The 26534-nt window shown below is 42.3% G+C and overlaps 1 protein-coding gene and 1 long non-coding RNA gene across 19 annotated transcripts in view; one reads left to right on the top strand and one right to left on the bottom strand.

The window, feature by feature from the left end:
• The window catches only part of TNRC6C (trinucleotide repeat containing adaptor 6C), a 118995-nt gene that overhangs the window by 67182 nt on the left and 25279 nt on the right, over positions 1 to 26534 (top strand). For 6 of the 18 annotated variants that reach the window (XR_014560967.1, XR_014560968.1, XM_083725796.1 and 3 more), the window contains 9 exons: positions 1997 to 4582; positions 13304 to 13510; positions 14138 to 14307; positions 14982 to 15062; positions 15507 to 15564; positions 15857 to 16002; positions 21502 to 21651; positions 24414 to 24560; positions 25479 to 25598. Coding sequence is in view for 16 of the 18 variants with exons in the window: in XM_083725796.1 (XP_083581922.1) it covers positions 1997 to 4582; positions 13304 to 13510; positions 14138 to 14307; positions 14982 to 15062; positions 15507 to 15564; positions 15857 to 16002; positions 21502 to 21651; positions 24414 to 24560; positions 25479 to 25598 (3665 nt within the window). In the remaining 2 variants the exon portion in view is untranslated. Of the gene's footprint in view, positions 1 to 1996; positions 4583 to 13300; positions 13511 to 14137; positions 14308 to 14981; positions 15063 to 15506; positions 15565 to 15856; positions 16003 to 21477; positions 21652 to 24413; positions 24561 to 25478; positions 25599 to 26534 lie in introns of all 18 variants that reach the window. The other 12 variants (XM_083725795.1, XM_083725792.1, XM_083725790.1 and 9 more) reach the window with 7 other exon arrangements.
• LOC310838528 lies at positions 8698 to 13280 on the bottom strand. Its single transcript, XR_014561021.1, has 2 exons — positions 12842 to 13280; positions 8698 to 9063 (listed from the first exon to the last, which is right to left on the bottom strand). It is a non-coding gene; the product is annotated as an uncharacterized lncRNA (long non-coding RNA).

The following is a 26534-nucleotide window of genomic DNA, read 5'->3' as shown; positions in this document are numbered from 1 at the left end:
TGTGCTTTTTGAATTCCTGACTGCATAAACAAGTATTTCAGCTACTAGAATGAAAGAAACAAATAGAAAGAAGCTGACTTCTTGGATGCTTTCAAATTTGTACTAGTTTTGAGATTAGTTCTGACCTAAGATCTAAGTGCTGATCAAATCAGTCAATGTCTGTTCATGTTGGTAAACATACAAGCTTAACCATTTCCCATTGAATTTGAATCTAGTTTTTTTGTTCCAGGATGCACATTTATAGTGAATGTCCATGTTTTTCTTCATAAGGTTACATTTCACTCTGATTTCGAGATTGCTCTCTGATATGTTTTGATCATTTAAAATTCTGATTATGATATCAGATCTTGGAGTTACATTAAAATGTTCATTGAGGTCATGGTACTGATTACTTTTTATTTCAGACAGGGAAGTTATTGTTGCCCCAATTTAGAATTGTGGAATTTTGTCACATCAGTCTTAAAAAACTCAAATTGTCGAAACCTACATCATTAACAGTTTAAAAGGTAAAGGTAAAGGTACCCCTGCCCGTACGGGCCAGTCTTGACAGACTCTGGGGTTGTGCGCCCATCTCACTCAAGAGGCCAGGGGCCAGCGCTGTCCGGAGACACTTCCGGGTCACGTGGCCAGCGTGACATCGCTGCTCTGGCGAGCCAGAGCTGCACACGGAAACGCCGTTTACCTTCCCGCTAGAAAGCGGTCCCTATTTATCTACTTGCACTTTGATGTGCTTTCGAACTGCTAGGTTGGCAGGCGCTGGGACCGAGCAGCGGGAGCGCACCCCGCCGCAGGGATTCGAACCGCCGACCTTTCGATCGGCAAGTCCTAGGTGCTGAGGCTTTAACCCACAGGCTGGCTTATATCTGGATGAGGCACAGTGTAACAGCTGTTTGAGAAGATCCAGCTTATTTGTAGAGGGAGATTGGCCTGTCAATCAAGTATCATTTTTAAGTCCCAAATCATATATGACAAGTACAGAACATGCAATTTATATTTAATAGCTTTCAGTGCTATAGTACAAAATGTAAGTGATCTTCATTATTAACTACCGTCATAGTTACCTTTTTTTTTAAAAGCACCCATCTTTTTGATTGTTCATATATATGAAATGAATGAAAGGCCTCAATCCTGCAGCTATTTACAAGTGGTTCTCTCTATTATACCTTGTGATTTCTAATCTGTGACCTTGGTCTAAGAGCCTAGGCCTGTCCTTTGCTGTGATGTAGACTAGTATGTTGGCTCCTGTTCAAAGAGACCCAGTCCCGTGCACCAGCACTATGTGTGGCTCCACCTTCTGTACTAGAGTGATCGTATGTACGCCAACGAGTACCAGACATGTCATCAAAGTCTTAGTTTACAGTGATAATACTTTCTAAAGTATTTCTTTGATTTCATTTCATGCAGTGAAAACATACAACTGAAAGTGGTAACAACTCATATGTTTGAGAAGTATTTTAATATTGGAAATCAGTCCTCACAGTGAAGTTTTTATCTCTGTTTCTAAATTTAACAAGGCATGAATAACTGTTCGTTGACCACAGAATACGCTTGATTGGTTTTGTAGAGTTCTTCTTTCATTTCTAGTTCCCGTTTAATAGTTCAGCTTAAAATGTATGTGGCATATAGGAAAATATTGGAAATTGCATGCCCCAAAGTATTGCTTATTATATCTGACCCTATTAGTGCAACCTAATAAAAGAGAAATAGTACTATTGTCTGCATGTAAATCCTTTGTGTATTAGCACTGAACATACTTGTTTTTTCAGAACCTAGAATTCAAAATGCATTACTATGCTTATTGAAGAATTTGTTTGGATTCACAAGCCGTGCTTCTCCAAGGGCTTAGTGAAAGTTGGGAACCCCTACCCATAAGCTAGACTCTAAAGGAGGGAGGAAGAGTCTTAAAGAATGTAAACATAACAATCAAGCCAGAGTTCAACTGATGTATCTGGGTCATTGGATAGCAGACTAATTTACATCATGTTTAATTTTTCAGACCTTGGTCACAGCGGATTGGGAGACCATTATGAGAATACTCACTGGGGACAGCAGCCCACTTTCCGAAGTGAAGCCAATTGCAGCTGGGATAAAGTGATAATAGACAGGACTGACAAGGAAGCGTGGCCTTCCATTACAGGAACTGAGACTGAATCTGCCTCAGAATGTACTACAGACACTGACTCTGCCTCCAACTGTGGCTCAGAGAACAGTAGCATGGCTACAGGGAGTGCCCAAGGCAACTTCACTGGACATACAAAGAAACCCAATGGCAATAATGGCACCAATGGAGCACTCATCCAAAGCACTTCTAACCAGAGTGCCCTTGGAGCTGGTGGAGCAAATGGTAATGGAAATTCAGCCAGAGTGTGGGGTGTTGCCACAGGTTCCAACTCTGGCTTAGCTCATTGCTCTGCCAGTGGTGGGGATGGAAAGATGGACAACATGATTGGAGATGGTAGAAGTCAAAATTGCTGGGGTGCTTCCAACTCAAATGCTGGCATTAATCTTAACCTTAATCCAAATGCCAATCCAGCTGCCTGGCCTGTACTCGGACATGAAGGAACTGTGGGAGCAGGCAACCCTTCCAGTATTTGCAGTCCAGTCAGTGCCATAGGTCAGAACATGGGCAACCAGAATGGGAACCCAACGGGCACCTTAGGTGCTTGGGGAAACTTGCTGCCGCAAGAGAGCACAGAACCACAAACGTCCACTTCTCAGAATGTGTCTTTCAGCGTACAACCTCAGAACCTTAACACTGATGGACCAAATAACGCTAACCCCATGAACTCTTCACCAAACCCTATCAATGCAATGCAGACAAATGGACTGCCGAACTGGGGCATGGCTGTTGGCATGGGGGCCATCATCCCGCCCCACCTGCAAAGCCTTCCTGGTGCTAATGGGACATCAGTTTCTCAAGTCAGTGGGGGAAGTGGTGAAGGAATGGGCAATTCAGTGTGGGGGATATCCCCAGGTAATCCTGCCACAGGAAACAGCAATTCTGGGTTCAGTCAGGGGAATGGAGACACTGTGAACTCAGCATTAAGTGCTAAACAAAATGGATCCAGCAGTGCTGTACAAAAGGAAGGGAATGGAACAAGTGCATGGGATTCGGGGCCTCCTGCTGGTCCTGGGATCTTAGCATGGGGCAGGGGCAGTGGCAACAGTGGCGTTGGTAATATGCATTCTGGTGCTTGGGGCCACCCAAACCGCAGCACCAGTAATGGCGTTAATGGTGAATGGAGCAAGCCCCCAAACCAGCATTCCAGTAATGACATCAATGGGAAAGGATCAACAGGGTGGGATAGCTCTAGTGTTACCAGCCAGAATCCTGCCATGCAGCAGGGCAATGAACAAATAAACTCTTGGGCCAAAGCTGCAGCATCTGGCAACACAGGTAGTGAAGGCAGTAATGATAGCAATGGGAGTCAGAATGAAGGCAGTACTGGGAGGGAAGGAACTGGAGAGGCTCGAAGAAGAGACAAGGGAATGCTAGACCAAGGACAAGTCCAGTTGCCAAGGAATGACCTTGACCCAAGGGTTCTGTCCAACACTGGATGGGGACAGACTCCTGTAAAACAAAACACTGCCTGGGAATTTGAAGAATCCCCAAGGTCTGAACGAAAGAATGACAATGGAACTGAGGCCTGGGGTTGTGCAGCTACTCAGCCTTCAAACTCGGGGGGCAAGAATGATGGGTCCATCATGAACAGTACAAATACCTCTTCAGTATCTGGGTGGGTCAGCTCTCCACCTGCAACAGTTCCAACTAATACAGGTTGGGGCGACAACAATAACAAAGCGCCAAATGGCCCAGGGGGATGGGGAGAGCCGGCAAGTTCTACTGCTGTCAATAATGCTGCTGCTGCCAAAAGTGGCCACACTTGGAGTGGGACCACAAATCAGGAGGACAAGTCGCCTACTTGGGGTGAACCTCAGAAACCCAAATCTCAAAACTGGGGAGATGGACAGAAATCGAATCCAGGCTGGACTTCAGGGGGTGGAGATTGGGTTGATTCCTCATCTGTCCCTGGACACTTGGGAGATGGGAAAAAGAATGGTTCTGGATGGGATGCTGACAATAGAGCAGGGTCTGGCTGGAATGATACGCGTTCTGGGACCACTGGATGGGGAAATGGCACAAACAGCAAGGCTAATACAGGTACGAGCTGGGGGGAATCTTTAAAACCTGGTCCTCAACAGAATTGGGCTTCTAAATCCCAGGACAACAACGTGAGTAATTGGGGAGGAGCTGCTTCTGTTAAACAGACTGGATCAGGATGGGTTGGTGGACCAGTGCCAGCCAAACAGAAAGATAGTAGTGAAGCAACGGGGTGGGAAGAGCCCTCTCCACCATCCATTCGGCGCAAGATGGAGATTGATGATGGTACCTCAGCTTGGGGTGACCCAAATTACAATAACAACAAGACTGTAAACATGTGGGATAGAAACAATCCTGTAATCCAGAGCAGTACCACAACCGCCACCACTAGCACCACCATTATCAACGCAAACATGGCTGAGCCTCAGCCACCGCACCAGTCAAGTGCCCAGTCAAACCGGTCCCCGCTGCTTGGTCCAGGTATGATACAGCTTTTGTTTTCTCAAAATATGTATGCTACCTTTTGGAAAGAAACTTTAATAAGTATGATGTAGGCATTATTTGTTTATATTCAAGCTATACTTCCTGCCTTAAGGATAAGTTTGTATTTAATACGAATAAGGTATAAAAAGGTGTCCAAAATACTCATTGCTATTAAAATTTATCATTTCATTTTCCATTCTGAATTACAGCACACAGACAGGGCAGACACAAGAGGCTAAGTTAGGGTGACCAGATGAAAATTACATATATGAGAAATGATATGCAAAAGGATAAAAGATGCAGACAGCATGCCATTAGATCAGTCTGTGGATCATCTTTTTTTTGAAATTGTGGTTACGATAATAATTGCTTTACTAAGGATGGAGAAAAAAATCAAAAAGGTATAAAGAATTATCAGATTATGAAATGATTTTGGTAATTGGCTAGTGATACTAATACCTTGTTTTAAAATATACATAGCCAAGTAGGTGTGTTTAAAGCCATAATCTGGCAATTCTATGGGACATAATGGTTGTCAATTCATCTGCACATGCTTGTCAGATCACTATCCCTTCATAGGACATATCTGACAATATCATCTTCATTAGGGAGCGTTGCTGTGGCTCACATTGCTTGCCAACTCCCCCAATCCCTTTGCCAATCCCCTTCTTTCACTCAAAGCTCCCCATCCCCTCACACCTCATTTAATCTGTCTTAACTGTTGCCACCCCAGTTGCAGATCCCCATCCCCCAAAACATACCCATACCCTCACAGCTTGCCCCATCCCAAGATCCTGCTGTCACTTGCAGACGAAAGGGGAATGAAGAGGAGAAAGTCTTTCTCCCCTTTGCTTCACACTGCAGTGGTTTGAGGCAAGTTGTGAGGAGAGGGGGGGGGGTTGGCAAACATTGGGCAGCAGCAGCAAAGACAGGGAGCACATGAAGGTCTGCCAGGGTGCATGCTCCCTCTGCTGGACGGCCTGCCTGCTCGTTCAAACCCCAGGCTTCCCAGGTGGCAGTGGCTGCAGACAGAACAGGGGGAGGCCTTCCTGGGTAACCCACCTGCCGTTTTGCTCTGCCAGCTCCCTCACTTGTGCTGCCAGCCTGTCTGCTCTGCTCCCTTGCTCTGCCTGCTGTTGTTGCTGCTGTTCTCATGGCCACCTATTGGCAGCCACACAAACTGCAGCATGACTTTTTTCTTACAAAAATATTATATGGTAAGATATAATTTCATCATGTTTTTGAATTTACTTTCTTTGCTCTGTTACTGTTTGTTCCTCTTTGATGTGCATTCTCCGACACTATCCATCTGTTTCTGTTACTCTGGCTGTCTCCTGCCAAAGATACATTTCTGCAATTGTGGCTGTTACCCAAGAGGCTGCTTAGTTGTTGAACCAGTGGTTTTTATTCATTATCTCATACAAAGAGATTTTTGTCTTAAGAAATAGAAAACTCTGTGTTTTCTTTTTATTTTTTGCTGAACAAAATAATTAGCTGTAGTTTGTGTTGTCCTAGTATTTAAAAACTTCCAATTCTTTTCAGCAGTGAAGAAAACCTTTGACAATCCTTGTACTTTGAGCCAGTCCTCAAGTTTTAACTTACCACTACCAGATGAATGCAGCTCCTAATCATTAACGCTTGCCCTCCCCCCCCCCCCCAATTTTAATGTCTTTGTGCCATTTTCTCTATTTCACTTGATAACGTTTAAGAAAATATTTTTGGAGGAGATTTTATCCAGTCTGAATGCCTTATGTACTTGGATCTCATGCCCCTAGAAATTTTGTAACCCTTTGACCAGATTTGGTAGATGAAGGTAGATGAGCTACCTGTACTGAGGTTCATAAGTAGTGACATATCAAACTTGGGTAGGAAGATTTTAAAGCACCTATTACTTCAGCATTAAAAATGAATATTCAATCCTTTAGTGGGATGTGGACATCTCTACAAAGTGGGCATGATTCAACCCCTACCAAGTGCCCTGGAAGCTTCACATGTGGGCAAGCAGCTGTGAACCATGATGGAACAGCTGTGACAGTCTGCCCTGATGTGGGGCCTTACAAGGACAGATGTGTCCTGTCCCCTTGCCTTTGTGCTAACCACATCAGCTGCTGTTCTACAGCGTGAGTCCTTTAAAAGAGGCTCTGTGAAACATGTGTACTCTGTATCCACAGGGCCTTTTTAAAGGACTCACCCTGTAAAATGCATTTGTGTGGGGGTCATAATAGATATAAATTTGGGGACAGTCAGAGGGGTGGGATTTGTAGATTTCATTAAGATCCCCCTACCTTTCCCCCATAATATGAGCACTGGACCCTCCTTGTCATTGTGCTGTGGCTAAGGCATGCCTGGCCAATTGATAAATCCATTATAAATGCATTCACACAAACACACACACACATGCCAATGCCCCTGGGGACTGAGCAGTCCAGCCCCTTGTGTACAGGCTGTTCCTATGTGGGATATGTCACAACCCTGTAGCCCCAAATAACGGCCAGCCCTCTCCCACGAGCCAGTATAGAAGGCAGAGTTGATACAGAGATGAGAGTAGCCTGAGTCACAGAAGTGCCAGCAACTGGTACAGCTACAATCTCAGCTCCATATATTTAGGGATCAGCAGTTGAATTCATCCATGAAAACACTGTTTGATATTTTCAGTTTTCAACCATAAATGAAGCGATGGTATATGGCTGAATGAAATGGTAGCTATGACTCTTCCCCACTACCCTAAATTGCATCCACAAAGCGACTCTCCTGTACATTTACTGTGTGCAGACTGCTGAGTTTACATAAGCATGAGGGACTTCGACAAGGCTATCCAGATATTCTAAATCAATGTTTTTCTGGATCAATAATAGCAGCATTTGTTACAAGTTGTATAGTAATATACCAGCAGTAGCGACTCACCCAGTGGGGCAAAGCTGCAGTGCTAGCTTCCCAGCAGGCGTGTCACTGCCACTTATCTTGTGGGACAGGGCGACCTGGTGTGGAGCTCAATACAGTGTGGATGTATTGACAGGAGGGGTGGATTTGCTCTACTGGTGCATGTTGGCACTCCTCTCATAAGCAGTCGCCTGCTTAGAAAAAAGGGTTTTTTCATGGGCAAGGCAGAAGAGACAGGCAGCTGGGGTGGCTAGAAAGCAGTATGTAACAGGGAGATAAATGGTAGCTACAAAGAAGGGCTAAGGTATGGGTTTTCCCCTTCTCTCTGACTGAATCCAAAAGATTCCTAAAGATGCCCATCATCTTTCCTCACAACTACCTAGTGCAGTTATATTTACAGGCCTTTCTTTAGAGCCACATTGCCTAGAAACCTTTTTGGTTTCTTTTAAAGAAAAGCTGAGATTTTCAGGCTCATCTGCAATATGTGTTTGGGGTAGTCCTGATTCTTGCTGTTGATTTGGCCCCAATATAAGCCCCTCACCTCCACTATGTAGAAAACTACCCATGTGAGCTGGGTCATCCACACAAATGCCTCTTCTCCCAGAGGGAGAGGCTTCTGTGTGACCAGGAGTTTACAGAGAAACCACACTTCAGATGGCAGATTATCTGCATGGTGAAGGACAAGAGATTACACCTCTCCTCCACAACATTATTTCAGTGCCAGCTCCTAATGAATTGCACAGCTGAGTTCAGCAGTACTTCCCGTTTGGGGAAACTAGCATGAAAACACAACACAATTTGAATGTAACTTAATACTCTAGTAATGTAATGTGGTGACCTTAATAAGACATGAAAATCTCTTACTTTGAATCATTTAAATGCCCCCAGTGACTAATAGAATCCATTTATATTGTAAGCTACAAGAGTTGCACTAGAAAAAGGCTGTTTATGTAAGATTTTTTAAATTTCTCGTTGACTCAGAATTAAATATTTCTGTGGTCTTTTATAGTTCATTGTGTGGGGCTACTATTCCGTAGTATCAGCCTTCTTTCTAGATAATGTAAAAAAATATTAAAACACAGCAAACTAACTTAAAATATATAGACCTAAGTTATTATTTTGTCCCCCAAAGCATGTATAGAATCATAAATCTTTATTGAGACATTATATAGCCACATTTGAAATGGAAGTTTGCATCCTGCATGGTAACAAATGAAGCCTATATGTGCGTAGAAAAGTAAAAACCTGGATTAATGCCACTTTGGCTTTCTATCCTAGCTGGGCTGGACAGACAACATAAACAGTTCCAGCAAATAAGATGACAGCACAAAACCCTTCATTTACTGATGTTTTTGTCTACCCGATGATTTATTCTCTTTGTCTGTCCTCTGTTTCCTCTGTGCTTTGAAGTGTTCCTCTAGTAAGGATGTTGTCCTGGTGAGGTACTGTAAGATAAGAAAGCCATTTCTCTGGCTTATTTTCAGCAATAGTGCAGACATAACAAAGTGAGAGGTGAGTGCCAAATTACTTCTTGCTGCCCCTTGCAGGATGAGCTTTCCCCTTCTATTATATCTTCTTACAATTCAATTACAGTGTATCTGTGGGATGTAAACAAAATTATGAAGTATATTATCCACCTTTAGTTATACATGTGGATCCAAAAGCACCCACATACTTTTATTTTAGTCATAGGTATCTATAAAGTGTAAACATTGTTGCTTGTCCCAGGTCATGTGGGGAATTCATAGCTAGTGGGGACTCCTTCCTTGGAGGTTTTTAAGCAGAGGTTGGATGCCCATCTGTCATGGATGCTTTAGTTGAGACTAGATGACCCTCAGGAGTTCCTTCCAACTCTACAATTCCAGGATTCTTAAAATTGGGACTGTTGAATTCCAATAAATCAGTTACTTGTTGACTTTCTAGCTACAATGAAATAAAGCACTGGTGGCTAACATATGGCCTTCCATATGTTTTTGGACTCAGAATTCCCATCAGCCACAAACAGCATGGCCAGTGTCAGGGATGATGGGAGTTGTAGTCCAGCAACACCTGGAAGGCAACAGGTAGGCCTCTGCTGAAATAAAGTATGTTACCCTATCATCAACCAGACATGTGTAGCCCTTTAAAAAATAAGTCTGCCTTAATGTTGGGGAAAGCAGGTTGATGTTATGGAATGGTTCTTTGTCTGGGTCATCAAGGAATGCCTTCTACCAGTAGTGAGTCAGTTTATTTTGAGGGATGACACACAAATGACTGGGGTATTTAAAAAATCAGAAGAAATATCATGCCGAAATTCATCCCCAGTGGAGATCTCCCACTATCATCCTCCAATGCAGTACTTCTAAAGAGACTCAGCTATCTGATCCTGTGAGCCTATGAAATATCATTAGTAATATGCTTCATTGGATTGAAGGTAGTATGTGAGAGAGAGTGTGTTACTTAAGAAATGCAAATATACATAACCGTTCTGAAACCCCCAGTAGAGTTTGAAATGTTTCAGGGATTCAAACGTCAGCAATACCCAAGTTACTGTTTAAAGATTTTTATAACTAACTGCCGTCATATTCAACACTGCAATTTTTTGCACTTGATTTGATCGCTTGAGAACTTTACAAACTATGGGTGTCTTAACACATGTTATTGTTTTCATGTAATTACATGTAATTTGCCAGGGCATGAACTCCCTTGTTGTGCGTAATAATTTACATAACATTGTGTGGCTCAAAACACAATGTATTTAACAAAATGGCTTATACATTACAGATTGGTAGTGATTAATCATTATTATTGAATTTAAAGAGAACCCAGGGAAGCTGGTCCCTCTTTCTTTGTACTTAATAAATGAATACATGTTGCAGTGGAAATTGCAGTATTCAGCTTGAGGTTAAATGTACTGTTGCAAAGACTCAGAGCTCTTTAAATTGTGCATTCTAGCTTCCTTTCTAATAATTAATGAGACTTAATTTCTTCTATGCCAACATGTATGTCAATATATGACCACAGGATGAAAGCAGAAATGAGGGAAAGCCTTTTAACTCCATGTGAGAGGCATCCAGCCAAAGATTGGGCTGGCTATTTCAAATCTGTTTTTCAACTTTATATTTCCTTATCTCTGAAGTTCCCCATGCCTTATGAACCGACTACTCTTTCTCCAGTCTCCACTACACAAACACCTCCATCTGGCATCCACTCTTCAGTTCTCTCCTTTTCTATCTTCCTATCTTAGGCTGCTTGCCTCCTTTTGCTACTTCACAGGTCCTCCCCTCCTCTCGCTAGTCCCAGTAGCTCCTCCACAGTCTTGGGGTAGCTCCTCCACAGTCTTTTCAGTTAGCTTCACTCCCATAAAATACCTTGGGGCAGGAGTAGCTCCTGTTAGCTTAACCAGTGTGTGCAGTGGTCAAGAATAAAGGCAGTTGCAGTCCACCACACTGGCTACCCTTGTCTTAGTGTATTACACAATATACCTTTCTGAGCCCAAGGGTACATATGGAAATCTAAGAACTGGTGTAAGCACTACAAAATACCCAGGTTACAGAAAACAACCTGGCAATGCTCAGAACCACCCCCACCCCACACAAAATCAGGCAAAAACACCTTGACACTTCCCAGTCTAGCCACATTTCTACCTGCCCCACACCTGGTGTCACATACATAGGGCAGGTGGCCATGATTTGGAGAAGTTGGCCTCGGGGACCAAATTGGGACCCATGCCAGGCCAAAGGTTTCCCTCCCCCATCAGATATCCTTACAGTAAGGATACCCCTGAGCTAACTCCTGTTTTACACACAGACCTGGAGATAAAGACTTACTGATTTGAACATTAAACAAGGATTTGAACCAAACTCATGGGGAAACACCTTCCAATACCACAGTTCCCAGATCACACACAGTTAACAAATGTTATTTTCTAGATAGCTCTGCCTTAATTTTCTTTCTCTTTGTGCCTGAATAAGAGAAGATCAGAATCTGATCTTTTGAAGTCTGCCATGAAAATAAATTCAAAATAAGAATCTAAAATTAATCATGTTACTTCAACATGCTGCAGCTCTTAGAGAAGACTTATCTTTAAAAAGACAGGTCTGAGACCCAAAGCTAACAAGTGATTTTTCCTCCACTATTGGCTAGCAGCCAGGTGATTAGTGGAATGATGTATGCTGTCTGTGATTAACCAAGCCAGACCTACTGCATTAGAGCTGGGCTTTGGTAAACAGCAGCATGACGTTTGACCTTGCAGCGTTGCCTCCTGTGGTAAAGGTTCCTTTTGGAAAAGAAGCATGAGGATTTTACTAGAGAAGGAAGGGCTGATCATTAAGATGCCAACTCCTAGTCAGCATACAAGCTGTTTAGGAACGTAGGATGGCTCAAAGCAATTACTATGTTTCTGTTTGGTGCAGGACCTTTTTTCTGCCTCAAAGCTTCTTACATTACAGAAAGCCACCCTAAATAAAGATACATCAGCTGCAAGAAACCGAGGGTAATGGTGAATGATAGACAGAATTCTGTAAAAGGATGAGCAAATGCGGGTCGTAACGATGATCTTCCTGCAACCCCCCCCCACATTCTCACACATCACACACATGGCCGTATAGTATACACATAGCACACATGTGTATACTATATCACGCCCCCTGCAACTATTTTTGGGAAAGCATTTCAACTTGTTTCAAACCTAATTGCCAGAGGTGATCATGAACACTAAAGATGGGGAGGATTAACCTCTCCCCAGCTGCAGCTGCCCAGTGCAGCAATTATGCTTGAAAACAGCCCTCGGTTGGCTACAGTGTTTTCAAACCTAGTTGTAGCATGGAAGAGCTGTTTTCAATGTGAAGGGTTACAGTATATGGGAAAGGCAACCTTCATTGGGACAGTGGAAGAGCAACTCTGCCACTTCTGCTCTGTCATTCACTTTTGATACCATTGATACCATGTTCCATTGCCAACTCAGTCCATCCTTGGCTCCTGATCAGGGACTTTTGTTTCATTTTTTATAGTATCTGCATGCTGCCCAACGACAGTGTTCTTTGGACAGCTCATAACAATAAGTGAAAGCTGGGGGAGTCTTCCCTATGTAATACAATAATAATTTAAATAGTCACTGCATGCAAACTCTGTTTATTATCTGATCTCAAGTTGTAAATTACTTTTCTCATGTTTACTCCTTCCTCCAGTGACCATGTTATCCTTGTAAAACACACAACATTCTGTCACTGTGATAGTAACCTTTTGCTCTGGATCAAATCAAGGCATACTCAGTATGTGGTCCAATTATCTAATTTCTTTAAAAACCACTTTGGTTTTAGTTTCCAGATTTAATAACTGCTTCATATATGTTATCAAGACACACATTACTCCAGGTGTAGCCAAGATAGTACCTACCGGATATTGTCCGTGTCCATCTCCCATCAGCCCCTGGCAGTTTATCCAATAACATCTGGAGGGCACTATGGTGTCTACATCTTCATTTATCTGATCTGATGTGTCATATTATCATAATCAATTGGCATTTTGTAGGAGGTAGGGCATGCTTGCGACTCAGTCATCCAAAAGAATCCCGGGTGCTGTTTCTTACTATGATGCAGGCACCACTTCCTTCACAATTTCAGCAAGTTATTCTTACTGTGCACAGGTATATACTTTCTTGAAGAGGAAATTAAATGGGTCTGTCTTAATTAAATCCTCTCTCCCCCAATTGCTTCATGTTTAAAAGTTGTCCATAGCTATGTATGTATGTATGTATGTATGTATGTATGTAACGTTTTCTGGAAATGTAGTCTGAAAAGTTGATTTTATGTTTCTTTGTTTCCTCTAACCATGTCCCCCCATTTCTGATTTCAGCAGGCTGGGGAGAGATGCCTGCTATCCATGCAAAGCCTGAAGCTTCATGGGGAGAGCCTTCCTCCCCTTCTGCTGCAGTTGATAATGGCACTTCAGCATGGGGAAAGCCTCCCAGCAGCGGTACAGGGTGGGGAGATAACTCTGCTGAGTCAGCAGGGTCATATGGAAGAGCAAGTGCACCAGCTGCTGCCCCAGTACTGTGCAAACCAGGTAAGTGTGTGTGTTGACTTGTCTTGGCTGAGTTCGCAAGAAGAATTATAGTTCTGTTTTCATACAGATTACTTTTTTTTAGCTTAAACAGGTATTCTGCTTGATCACTTCTACAACCAACAACGGGCCAACATGTATAACCTATGCTCTTTTTATTAATTCAGACATAAGCTCTCCAAATAGATGTAGCAGTAAAATACGGAACAAGCTCGGAAAAAAATCCAAATATATTGACTCGCACATAATGCTTAGTGTGATCTGAGCGTCTGGGGTCCTAGAGAGGGAATAGTGGCCACATTACTCCTGCTGTCAGCTTCTTGTGATTTGGCTTAGTGTGTTTCCTGAACCCAGGCTCGTGGTTTTTCTCACTCCGAACAATGGCTTTTCATTCATTATTTGTATGGAATGAGACAAATCAAAGGCCTAGGTTCCGATGAATAAGCCACTAAGCCAAGCCATGATTTGGCTCACAGTGGTGCAGCAGTGCTGGAGGGAGGAGCAAAGTGGTTGCTGCCTTCTCAGCGAGAGCCCACATGTTTGTGCTAAATCTTGACTGATACATGCGAATGAAGCCCATTGATTTTAAAGTATAGGAAGGTCAACTGAAATGTTCCATTCCTCCTACAGCTTCTAAATCTTCTATGCAAGAAGGCTGGGGCGGTGGTGGAGATGAAGTAAATCTCAGTACAAGTCAGTGGGAAGATGAAGAAGGAGATATGTGGAATAATACTGCTTCACAAGAGAGTAATTCCTCTTGTAGCTCCTGGGGAAATGCTCCAAAGAAAGGACTTCAAAAGGTAGGACTAAGCACAGCTGGGTTATAAAAATCAGTAAGATGAGATGGTTCGGGCACTTATTTTTTTATACTTTATCAAACTGTTTTATAAAAGTATGAAAGTCATCATTTTCAAAGAGCAGTACAATAAGATTGTTATCCTGTAGTTACCATCACTTGTCATGTTCAAATGGTGTTGGAAAGCTGGAATGGACTAGAGAATCAGTTGATATGCTATGGCCCTGCCTAACAGATTCCTTTGCACCCTGGTGTAGATGTCAGTCACGTGTTCTTTACAGACACAAACATATCTGATTTTTGCAGTATTTCAACATTTGTGCAAAGAGCACATAGTCAGAATGAGTTCTGACAAATAAGGGACACAAGAGGTTTACAGGTCATATTGCATGTCTGCTTGCTAACAAGTGTGATAAGCTATTTCTCTGCTGTCCAACAAATAAGGTAGAAAGTAGGAATCTTTCTCAGCTGATTGTATAAGAAAGATTAATAAGAATAATAGAATAAGATTTGTGTAAACCTGAAAGCCTCCACTTCCAGCTTTAAAGTAACTTAAAAAGAAATTTAGACTGCAATCCTATATACTGTTACCTAGAAGTAAGTCCTGTTGAATTAAATTGAGTGTAGGGTTTTCTTGTTTAAAAGTTTTCCATTTTTCCTCTCAATTCATTTTCTCAGGGCATGAAGACATCTAGTAAGCAAGATGAGGCCTGGATCATGAACCGTCTGATAAAACAGCTCACAGACATGGGCTTCCCAGTGAGTAACATTTGGTTTGTTTGTTTATTTATTAAATTTCTAGCTCATCCATCATGTGGTTCTAGTCCAGGAATATTCACGTGCTAGTATTTCTTCTGGCTTTGGCTTCATGGTGTTAAGCAGTGATGAGGAACCTGTAGCCCCCCCAGATGCTGGTGGACCCAAGCTTCCATAAGTCCCAGCCAAAATCAGCATGTCAGATTATGATATCTTAAGAGAGGAAGTAGTCGGTGTAAGGTGATCCGAATCATGGCTTCTAGCAAATCCATCTCGCTCCAAATTTTACATATATATTACTGACTTGATTGCAAAATTCCTCTGTTTCAACCAGTTGAATGGTTTGAAAGCTCTAGGTATGTCTCTCCTTGCACCTGTTTTACAGTTCTTGTAAAATCTACATTGTGTTTCATAGTTGTGAAAAAATGCAATTTCTCATTTTTGCAGAGAGAGCCAGCAGAAGAGGCCTTGAAGAGTAACAGTATGAATCTAGATCAGGCCATGAGTAAGTATTTTTGTAACTGAAATAGACATCTGCGAGGGTTGATCTGTTACAATGAAATTCGCATCACTTTTCCCAGCAGCATTATGTCAAAGGATTGAGTTGGTTGTAAATTATCAAGTGCCAATCTTAGTGTTTTAAAAGACAAAATGCATTTTAAATTTCAAGTATGAAGTCTATTAATATCAGTGGGAGTGTAGCAATAGTTGTATCAGTACAACAGTCATTTTGTCTTGATTTAGGGACATTTCCCTCATTTTCTTTGGTGTCTTCATATTGTGTTTACTTTTTGCAGGTGCTCTGCTGGAAAAGAAGGTGGAAATGGACAAGCGTGGAATGGGTGTGGCTGACTACAATGGAATGGTCACCAAACCCCTTGGCTGCCGCCCACCACCGATCTCCAAAGAGTCTTCCATGGACCGCCCCACCTTCCTTGACAAGGTAGGTGCAGCACTCTGGAAGCAGAGTGGGAAGAAACTCTAAAAGTTAGATTAACCTGGAAAATGTGGGTGGGGCAGGTAAATGTACTGTTTTGCCTCATGAGTCTGCTCCCTTTACTTCTTAGCTTACTAGTAAAAGAAAGCATAGTTACTGGAGAGTGAGATGTCCTATTTCATCTGCAGCTGTAGACATTTGGCATTAGCACAATATCGCCACTTGCTGTTTCCAGCTGTTCTTTTCTAGCAGGGCTGGCTAACCTATGGGCCTCCAGACCTTGTTGAGACTACAGCTCATGATTCCTGACCACTGGCCCTGTTGCCTGTAGCTGATGGGATTTGGAGTCCAACAACATCTGGAGAGCCACAGGTTTCCCATTCTTGCCATAAGGCAGAGATCTTTTTTATGTTCCTCTGTGGAGGAGGAACCTCAGTGTTGTACCTCAGTGGTGCCATATCAACAATAAATATTGAGCTGAGACATCCTCTTGCAGTGTCTTTTGCCAAGTAATCGAGAGACACCAGTAATAGTTTTTAAACTTTCCCAAATACATTGAATAATTAAAAAAGGCCCAGCCACTACATGGAGCTTCTCTTACAGGTTTGTCCTTAGACACTCTAGTACAGGAGCAACCAATGGGCTGCCATCCAGATGTTGTTGGGCTCCAACTCACATCAGCCCCAGCCAGCATGGCCAACGCTCAGGGATGATGCAAGTTGTAGGATAAAAACATCTGGAGGGCACCACATGCACTAACACTGCACTGACACATCTACCACATCCAAAATCCCATCTCTGGCCATGGCAATTTGTAATGCTCCAGAGAATAAGAATCCAGGAAGAATACTTCTTTTGGAGTCTGTAATTTAGACATCAAGATAAAGTAATCATCATATGCATCCCCAACTTTATTTCTAAAATTATTAATTGCTTAGCAAGTGCCTTTATTTGTTTATGAAAAGACCAGCTTTTCTACAGTTTACAGTTCTAGGTACAGTATCAAACTTGTCTGTGTTTTTAAGGGTTGCAAACACAACAAATGAATACCATGTGTTCCATCCAGACTTGCGCCCCTGGTGAACAGAAGGGCTCCTTTGAGTCTGAAAATGCTCAGAATTCCTTTTCCATTAGTATAGGACACTTTCAGGAAGTTTTTCTTGTTAACCAGGAGCATAACTTGGAAAAATAATTATTATGTGGCATTAGCACATAAAGGTGCAGGGGTGGATTGCACCTAAATACAATACTTGAAAGTTCTGTTGTGGATCAGACTATGGAGTGTGGATCACAACAAAACATTTCATTCTCATTTCTGTTTCTTTGGCCTTTGAAGTGTTAAGGCCACTTTCCCCTTCTGAGGAATGCTTTTCCTTCTTCTTCCAGCTATGTACTAGCTTTCTTCAGACCAAATTTCAGACCAAATGACTTTTTAAGCATTCCACAATATTTTGTATGTGAATAGGAACCTTGGTTTTTAGAGCAAACCAATCCTGTGTAGAAGGAATATATAGGACACTGAAAAGTATTCCTGCTTAAGAGGCAAGAAAGGATAGCAAACAGCTCATGACCTGAACAGAAGAAATCCTTGAACCTGTTACTGTCATGCAAGCTGCAGTTTGTGGAGCATGACGGATATTCTTGCAGAATGTGAAACATGTTGAGCTGAAAGACCTTGGGGATATGATTAGAAAATGCTAGACCTTCCAGCACTAAACTAAGTATCACATTGGTTGATAAAGAAACTTTTCATGGGCCTCTACAAGGAGTTGGCAGAAAAACTTGTATTAGCAGGAGTTTATTTAGGACTCCACAGATATTTCATGTTTGATTGGCATAGAACAATATTTCACCCTTTTTAGGAACATGGGCTATTCCCTGACACTTAATAATCTTCTGAGTGAGTGGGTGGGAAGATGATGCAAATTAGCTGTAAAATTACTGCTTTTAGCAAGTTAACAAAAGAGCATGCATACACTCGTGAAGCTATAATTATTTGCAAAGTACACAGCAAAATTGAGATTTTTTTCCACATGACTTCAGGCTTTTACTTGTAGAATATTTGCCTGCGGAAGGGGATATTTAAGCATCAGAGAATAATCTGGCTCCACAAGGGGCAGAACCTTTGCTCAGCACCCTGCTGCAGTCTGTGATACTAAACCAGTGGGGGCGGGAAAGACATGCTTTTGTTTACTATCGTTCTTCCAGACACGCACAGCGTAGCAGTAGAAGCCCCTGTTCTTACTTCTATATTAATTGCTCCACAGCACAGACACTGCACATTGATAAATGTAGGCCAGTTCAGATGTAATGCCAATAGCTTAGCATTGAGGTGGATAACCCTTTATAAGTGAAGAGCTGCATTTATTGTGAGAAAAAGTGGCTTGAAGACCATGTGAGGGCAATGGGCAGGGCCCAAGCCCAAAGTGTGCAGCCACCCAAAGTGTGCAGCCACACCTCTGTTTTCCTCCCCCTCACCCCAACAAAAATCCATTCATTTCACACATAGAAATCCCCAGCCATCTATTCACACACATACAGAAGCATACACCATACTCACACATTCACTTTCTCTTCCACTGTTCTCACACAAGCAGATTAAATTTGCAGTCCCCTTTTCCCACACTACCTTCTTTTCTTGTGGCTCCTGCTGTTCAGTTTCAAAAGTAAGTCTATACACACACACACACACGCGCGCACACACACACACACACACACACACACACACACACACCTCTTACTGTTGCCTCTTTCCCTTCACCAAGGACTCACTTTGTCCTTCTTGTCCAGGCATAGGCAAACTCAGCCCTCCAGATGTTTTGGGACTACAACTCCCATCATCCCTGACCACTGGTCCTGTTAGCTAGGGATGATGGGAGTTGTAGTTCCAAAACATCTGGAGGGCAGAGTCTGCCTATGCCTGTTCTTATCACTTACTTTCATCCCTTTCTCATTGATCTTCAGTGCCTCCCAATATAACCTGCTCCTTCCCTTCCTAATCGTTCTCCTTGTCTAGCAGTGTTGAGAAGAATGAGATTGAGACAGGCAGGCACACATGTGAGCTGAGGGTCTCGGAACATATATCCCACTGGCTAGAGCCTCTTATTTAAAGAAACTTGTAACTGCTACATTCTGTACTTGGGCCTCTGAGCTCATGTGTGGGGCTGATTGCCAACTTCATGGATTGCTGCAGTTCAGGGTTTTTTTTATATGTAGAAAAACCTCTAAGCGGTGAACATAATATGATAATTATCAATAAAACACAGATAAAATTAAAACAAATATACCCAACTAAATTATACATCTAGGTAGGCTTGTTGAAATAAAGAAGTTTTCAGAAGACATCTGTATTATTATACAGTGAGGATGTCAGTAGGATGGGGGAAACCATGAGGAAGGGGAGGAACCAATAGCCCCAGGAACCATGTACAATGTTTGTTTATTTACAAAATTAATATACCACTTAACATTTTAAGGGGGGAAAATACATGCACAAGTTATGCACTCTACCTTTTCTCCTCTCGCATACAAGAAGAGGTGATTGAAAACTTTCTCTTTTGATGTTAAATTAACCATTATGTTATGTTCAGACTCTAAGAACTCTGGTTAGTTCAGACAAACCCAGGGCCTAATTGTAGTTTATGATACTAGCTTGCTCACTAACTAGCATTTGCACAGTGTTTTCTCAAGTATGACAAGGGATTGTGATTAGCAGATGTTTCTGAACTGGCACTTGATGAATGTCGGAAGTATCCTGGCTCATGAATTTGTAACACTATATCACAGTTTAGCTTATGTCCACACTGGCCCACTGTGTTTATCCTGCATTAAACTCCAAAGACACTAGCTATACACAGAAAAAAGCATTTTTTGGGTGGAAGAGCAGAATACCCCTAGAATAGGTCAGGGGAAGATGGCCTCCTAGACAGACTTAGACAGATGAGATTACTTCCCAAACCTCCTCCACCTAGAGCTTCTGCTGTAAGGTTTTCTTCTTGATATTTTGGATTGTTTCACATATACTGTGTCCAATCTTCCAAACCATGGTTTGGATGATTGGGAATAAGCTTTGTGCAAGCCCCTTCCTCTTTAGTATGGCATTTCCTCCTTCCCATCTTTTAGGCAAATTGTTGTTTGCCATTTCATCCAAATCGGCAAACTATGTTTTGTGGCTGACCTTCAAACCAGAACCGGGAACCAACTTTAAGTTGTGATTTCCAGTAATAGTTTGGAGAATATGCACAAACCAGCTTGACAACACTGAGGTGATGGCTTGCCTGGTTCAAAACTTAATTGACTCTTGAGCATGCAAGGGAGGGAGGAGATAAAATTATTTTTCTTGAGGGATTAGAAGTGTTACGTATGAACTCACCAATTTATGGGATGTTCTTGCTCCCAATTCTTTGAAGAATTTTTTAACTGGAAATTGGTTGGGTTGGGTGGGTTACAATTTGGTTTTTGTTTATGCTATGACAAAGCTGAAGAATTAGACACAAAATTCAGCCCACTTATTCAAGTCCTACTCATGCCAGTGAAACCTATATGCATATAAACTGGAATATGCTTGGGGCTGCAGTTGACAATACATAATTCTTTGAAAATTCTGCTTAGCTCTAAAACAAGGCATTCAGACTAGGACACTGTCAACATAGCAGTCCCCTTGTCATCTTCCTCATCCCTCAAATTGGTAACTGATTTAAAAATAAATTGTTATACACCTGCATTCAATAGCAGATGTTTGTTTACATACTGATTACTATGCTAATGTTTAAAAATAGTTTAATGTCTGTCATGTACCTAACTGTAGATGACACAGAAGATTAATGGAACAAGTTTTCTCAACAGCTGATTTGCAATTTAGAACACTACCTAAAATTGGAATTGTTGATTATGTATATTACCAAAGTATCAGTGAAGAAAGCTTTCTGAAACTCCTGTAATTGTTAACTTTTTTCATAACTCTGTTTCCACTTTGGCTTATGGCAGTGTTCCAAAAATGCAATCAGGGTTTTCAGGGTTTTCAGAAGAATTGAATGTCCTTTTGTCCTCCAACCCCTCCCCTTTTGTTTTATTTTGTAATTGAGAGAAAAGAAAGGAAATGAAGTGGGCATGGAAGGCATGATCAGACAGAAGTCTGTCTTGTGCGGGTGTTGTTGCCATTCCTCTTGAGGCAAGGGATCGGTTGCCCTGTAACATTCCTATTTTTAAAATGTCACAACAAGCATCCCTTTTTGTGCCTGTCATTTTTCATACTACAGAATACTGTTCAGTTATAGATTTACAAAATGCAAAGCGAAAAGTAAAGACAAACAGTATCTAAATTCTGTTTCTCTTTTTCTTCTCCCTTCCACCCCATACTTTTCATTATATATTCCTCATGCCTTTTTAAACAATATTTTGAACTTTTATTCATCCATGTTCCACTTATATTTCCATGGGAAACTGTTCTGTGCACTGTCTGTACCTGGACACTGCACACAGCTCACCCTTTCTTTTTTCAATCAGGATGGCGGCCTAGTGGAAGAGCCCACTACTTCACCATTTTTGCCTTCACCAAGCCTGAAGCTCCCCCTTTCAAACAGTGCACTCCCTAATCAGACCCTGGGTGGGATTGCCTCAGGGCTGGGCATGCAAAACTTGAATTCTTCTAGACAGGTAAGGTATCTTTTGAGTGACAGTTATTTGAATGTCGGCACGCTTACGCTTGCTAGTCAGCAAGATATTTGTTTGGCTTTGCTTTTCATTTTAAGGCTCCTTTTTCTCAAAGGTAAAGTAGTGAATGAAAAGTCAAAAATCAGCTTGTCATCGAAGCGTATTTCAAATGACAGTTGTTACTGCACGCCAAGATTCCCACAGGTCCTTAGCTATAGAACTTGCCCTTACTTGCCCGCAGTTCCTCCCGTCTTTGTTGTTGGGTCCTTTTCTCCTCTGGTGCATCCCGCAGCGTCCTGCACACTGGCACTCCTTCCCATCCTCACACAGACCATACTTCTTGCCGCTCATAGCTCTTGCCGCTCTTGCTTACTTCCTCTTCGCCTTCTCAGCTCATACACGTTGAAAGGTTTCCCTACACTGGGGCCTTTATATCACTTTTCTCCCCCACCCTCAAGCTTTCTTGGTTGCAGTATGTGCTTGTTAGGTGGAACAGGACCAGTATTCATTTTTAACTGTCCAATCCACACATTTGGTCTGCTTCCAAGTCTAGATGATAGAGCACTTGACTAGAGAAACCAAATATTTGCCCTTTTGCCATTGCTTACACTGTAATGTCAACGCTGTGCTCTAAAACCTATGGACCAAATTATTTATACAGTGGTACCTCTGGTTACGAACTTAATTCATTCCGGAGGTCCGTTCTTAAGCTAAAACCATTCTTATTCTGAGGCGCGCTTTCACTAATGGGACCTCCCGCTGTGTGTGCACCTCCGGCACACAATTTCCCTTCACATCCTGGAGCAGAATTTGCAACCAGGAGCAGCTACTACAGGGTTAGCAGAGTTCGTAACCCGAAGCATCCGTAACCAGAAGCGTTTGTAACCAGAGGTACCACTGTATTTGAGCTGGCAAGGCATTGTTAAATGCCAGCATCCTGTTCCTACAGTGGCCAAGCCCACAAGCAAAACAGAAGTTCCTTAGCACTCTCCTACTTGTGCTCCTCTGTAACTGGTATTCAGAGGCATATTGGAGATTGGAGATACAGTGGTGCCTCGCAAGACGAATTTAATTCGTTCCGCAAGTCTTTTCGTCTTGCGAGTTTTTCGTCTTGCGAAGCACGGTTTCCCATAGGAATGCATTGAAAATCAATCAATGCGTTCCTATGGAAACCGCCTTCAGACCAGGTCCGGGGACAGTCTGTCCCCCGACCTCTTCTGAAGGCCGGCGGGGGGCGAAAGTCTTTGCTCCCCCCCCCCCGCCTGCCTTCCCGGGACAGCGGAGACTTCTCCGCTGTCCCGGGCGATCTTAAAATGCTGGTGGGCAGCAGCGAAGGCTTCGCTGCCGTCCCCCAGCATTTTAAAAGCCCCCGGGACAGCGGAGACTGACCTCCGCCAGCATTTAAAAGAGGTCCCCGGAGATTTCCCTATGGGCTTTCTTCTTGCGAAGCAAGCCCATAGGGAAATTCGTTTTGCGAAGCGCCTCCAAAACGGAAAACCCTTTCGTCTAGCGGGTTTTTCGTCTTGCGAGGCGTTCGTCTTGCGGGGCACCACTGTAATGTACAGTATAGCTATTGATAGTCTTATGCTCCATGAATTTGTCTATTCACCCTCTAAGCTATCCAGGGTGGATAGCTTACTGTGTAAAGAAGTTTGTCTGTCTTGAATCTCCTACCATTCAGCTTCAATGGATTATTCCAGGTTCTAATACTGTGAGACTATCCAGTTTCTTGACACCATACGTAATTTGTTTCACATGCCCCAGTTGCCTTTTGCATGAGCTAAAAAGCCCCAAACATTGTAACTATGTGTCATAGTTGATAATCAGGAAACTACATGGTACAAGTGGTTTTTGTTTCTGTTTTTAAAGCGAAGGTGATAAAAGGATAAGCTGGAATGTTGACCCAAACTTATCAGAATAATAGTAATTCATTTTTACTTTGGCCACATTTGGACATCACACTTAATTATAGCTTAGCATAATATGAAGATGCTGCCTCCCTTCTGCTTAGGCATGACCATTAGGAAGAGCAAACAATGGTCAAGCAGGATGCCCAAATGCATTCCAGTACCCAAATCTATATTTTTATGACATACATTCCACATGTGCGACGTTTTTTTTTTTGTTTTTTTGCTGAAACTAGACGGGAAAGCTTTATACTATATGACCAAGGAAAAAAGTTATTTCCTAGATAAAGGTAATTCACATAGATGTAGATTATGATTGACTCATTCTGAAAGCGAAATTTAAGCCTCCTTTAGACATGCAACTATCCTTAAGGGTGGCTATTTGTATCTGCATCCAGTTGCTTGCATTGCATTTGATAAGCAATTTCTGTAGCAGATCCCCATGCTGTTGCAGCACTTTCCAAAGGAAGCTGCTTCCACAAAGTGAACATGGTTGGCTGCGTGAGTAATTTAGGTCAACTGATGTATTTGTACCAAACTCTTACTGATGGTACATGCCTACTGATGTTTCAGTTTGCTATACTTTAAACCAGTGATGGCCATACTTGGCCCTCCAGCTGTTTTGGGACTACAACTCCCACCACCCCTAGCTAGCAGGACTAGTGGTCAGGGATGATGGGAATTGTAGTCCCAAAACAGCTAGAGGGCCAGGTTTGGCCATCACTGCTTTAAACCCTTCACCTGCTGCTAATCTGCATGAGAGCTCCTTTGTTTGCTAATGTCTTGAGCTAGTCTACAGTGACTGTCACAAGCTATAAAATTGTGAAACCTAAATCTTCTAACCTTGTCATCCCACAGATACCGAGTGGCAATCTGGGTATGTTTGGCAATAGCGGAGCAGCACAAGCCAGGACCATGCAACAGCCGCAGCAACCGCCAGTGCAACCTCTTAACTCATCCCAGCCTAGTCTTCGTGCTCAAGTGCCTCAGTTTCTCTCCCCTCAGGTTAGATTGAGCTCCGTAGCATTAGTGATAGCCAGGGATGCAAACCCAGGTGTCATTAACCACTGGCAGTTGGAAAACAAGGGCCTAGCGGTTAGCACTTGGGTTGTCGGTGAGGTCAGGAGGCAGGTTTCTCCTCCTCACCGGCTCCTCAGTTTTCCAAAAATGGTTGTATCCCTGGCGATGGCCATTTCTGTGCCATAACTAATGCATATTGAGTGGAACACTTAAATGGAAGAAATAATAATATATTCTTAAAGTTATCTGCACCTAGAGATGGCTGATAGTGCCAATTGGAATAATGCAAACATAAAATATTGACACAACCACACTTACACAACATACTTCTATGAAAGGCACCATGTGTAGAGAAATGCCACAGAGTTTTTAAGTTGCCATGCCAGTTTATTTGAATTACAAAAAATAGCATGTTGTGGGAAACTTATTAGTGACTCAGGTTGTACCCTACTAAATCATTGCATGTGTAGAATGACTTTTGTGAACAGGGTGGAAATTCCTCTCCCTTTCCTGCCCCTGCACACACCCCAAATCTGCCTTGAGGGTTCCCTCAACCCTCTGGAGCAGTTCTGGGGGGAGAAGAGGGAGAGGAATTTGTGTGGCACTTGCAGAAGTTGTTAGACACATACAATGAGTTGGTTGGATACAACTCTCAAGTATTTATATTTTATGTGTCAGATTTAGAAAGGATGAGCAGTTCTGAAATGAAGGTTTATTTTGCTGTGATATGTTGTGTTTGCTTTCAACTTCTACACATAGCTTTCTATTAAACAAAAATCACAGCAAGTAACCTAAAAACCACTTTCTTTGGAATTGTCTTGTTTCAACTCTGCAAGGAGTTCAGACCTGTAACTAACACAGCTGTAGTAATGAATATTCACCTTTTACATTCTTTTTCTCCAGGTTCAAGCACAGCTTTTGCAGTTTGCAGCAAAAAACATTGGTCTCAATCCTGCACTATTAACCTCGCCAATTAATCCTCAGCATATGACGATGTTGAACCAGCTCTATCAGCTGCAGCTGGTGAGTTAAAAGCCACAGTGAGAAAGCTATAAATCCAGAAAGAATATCTTGCATTTAAAGTCACATGAATGGGCATGTTCACTTCAGAAATGATGATTAGACTTGGTTCTGAAAATGAATTTATATACCTACTTGAATCTTAAAAGTTGCTTGACACTTCCAATATGATAAAGACTAAATTATTTGCTCATTACCGTTGGATTGTTCTAAATTTAACTTTTGAAACACATGTATAGGACTGTAACCTCAAAAACAACCTCTGGTACCACTAGTATTACTCAGAATTCTACAATATTTCTGATAGATTCCTGTGTTGTTGTTTTTGCATTGTATGCTAATCTAATAAAATTGATGTTCTGCAATACTTCTTCACTAGTAGATGAAATGGAGCATTATTTCCATTCATTTGTGCAATCAGTCATGCCCTTAATATGCATGTATTTTATTGCAAGCCTTTCAAAGTTATTGCAAACCAAATCTTTCTAGGACCCAGTCTTCCAGATACCAGTGCAGAATTCAATGTACCCAATGGCAACAACTAATCTTAGGTATTGAGAAAATTGCCCCCTGTTATAAATATAGAACTTCTTTTTATTTCAGTTTTGTGAGCATACAGGAGTATGTACAGACATAACAACAGTGGTATAAATACCTTAAATAAGCTTAAGCGCTAGCCAGAGACCAGGTGTGAATGTATGATTTGAACCATAGTACAGTAGTACCTCTGGTTACGAATGGGATCCGTTCCGGAGGCCCGTTTGCAACATGAAAAGTGTGCAACCCACAGTGGCGCGTCTGCGCATGCGCAGGTTGCAATTCGTCGCTTCTGCACATGCGCGTGACATCATTTTGCACTTCTGCACATGCACAAACGGTGAAACCTGGAAATAACCCTTTCCGGTACTTCCGGGTTGCCGCGGGACGTAACCTAAGAGA

The sequence above is a fragment of the Podarcis gaigeae genome (assembly GCF_964106915.1).
Source record: "Podarcis gaigeae genome assembly, chromosome: 2".
Taxonomy (NCBI): Eukaryota; Metazoa; Chordata; class Lepidosauria; order Squamata; family Lacertidae; genus Podarcis; species Podarcis gaigeae.
This window is presented reverse-complemented; position numbering and strand designations above follow the sequence as displayed.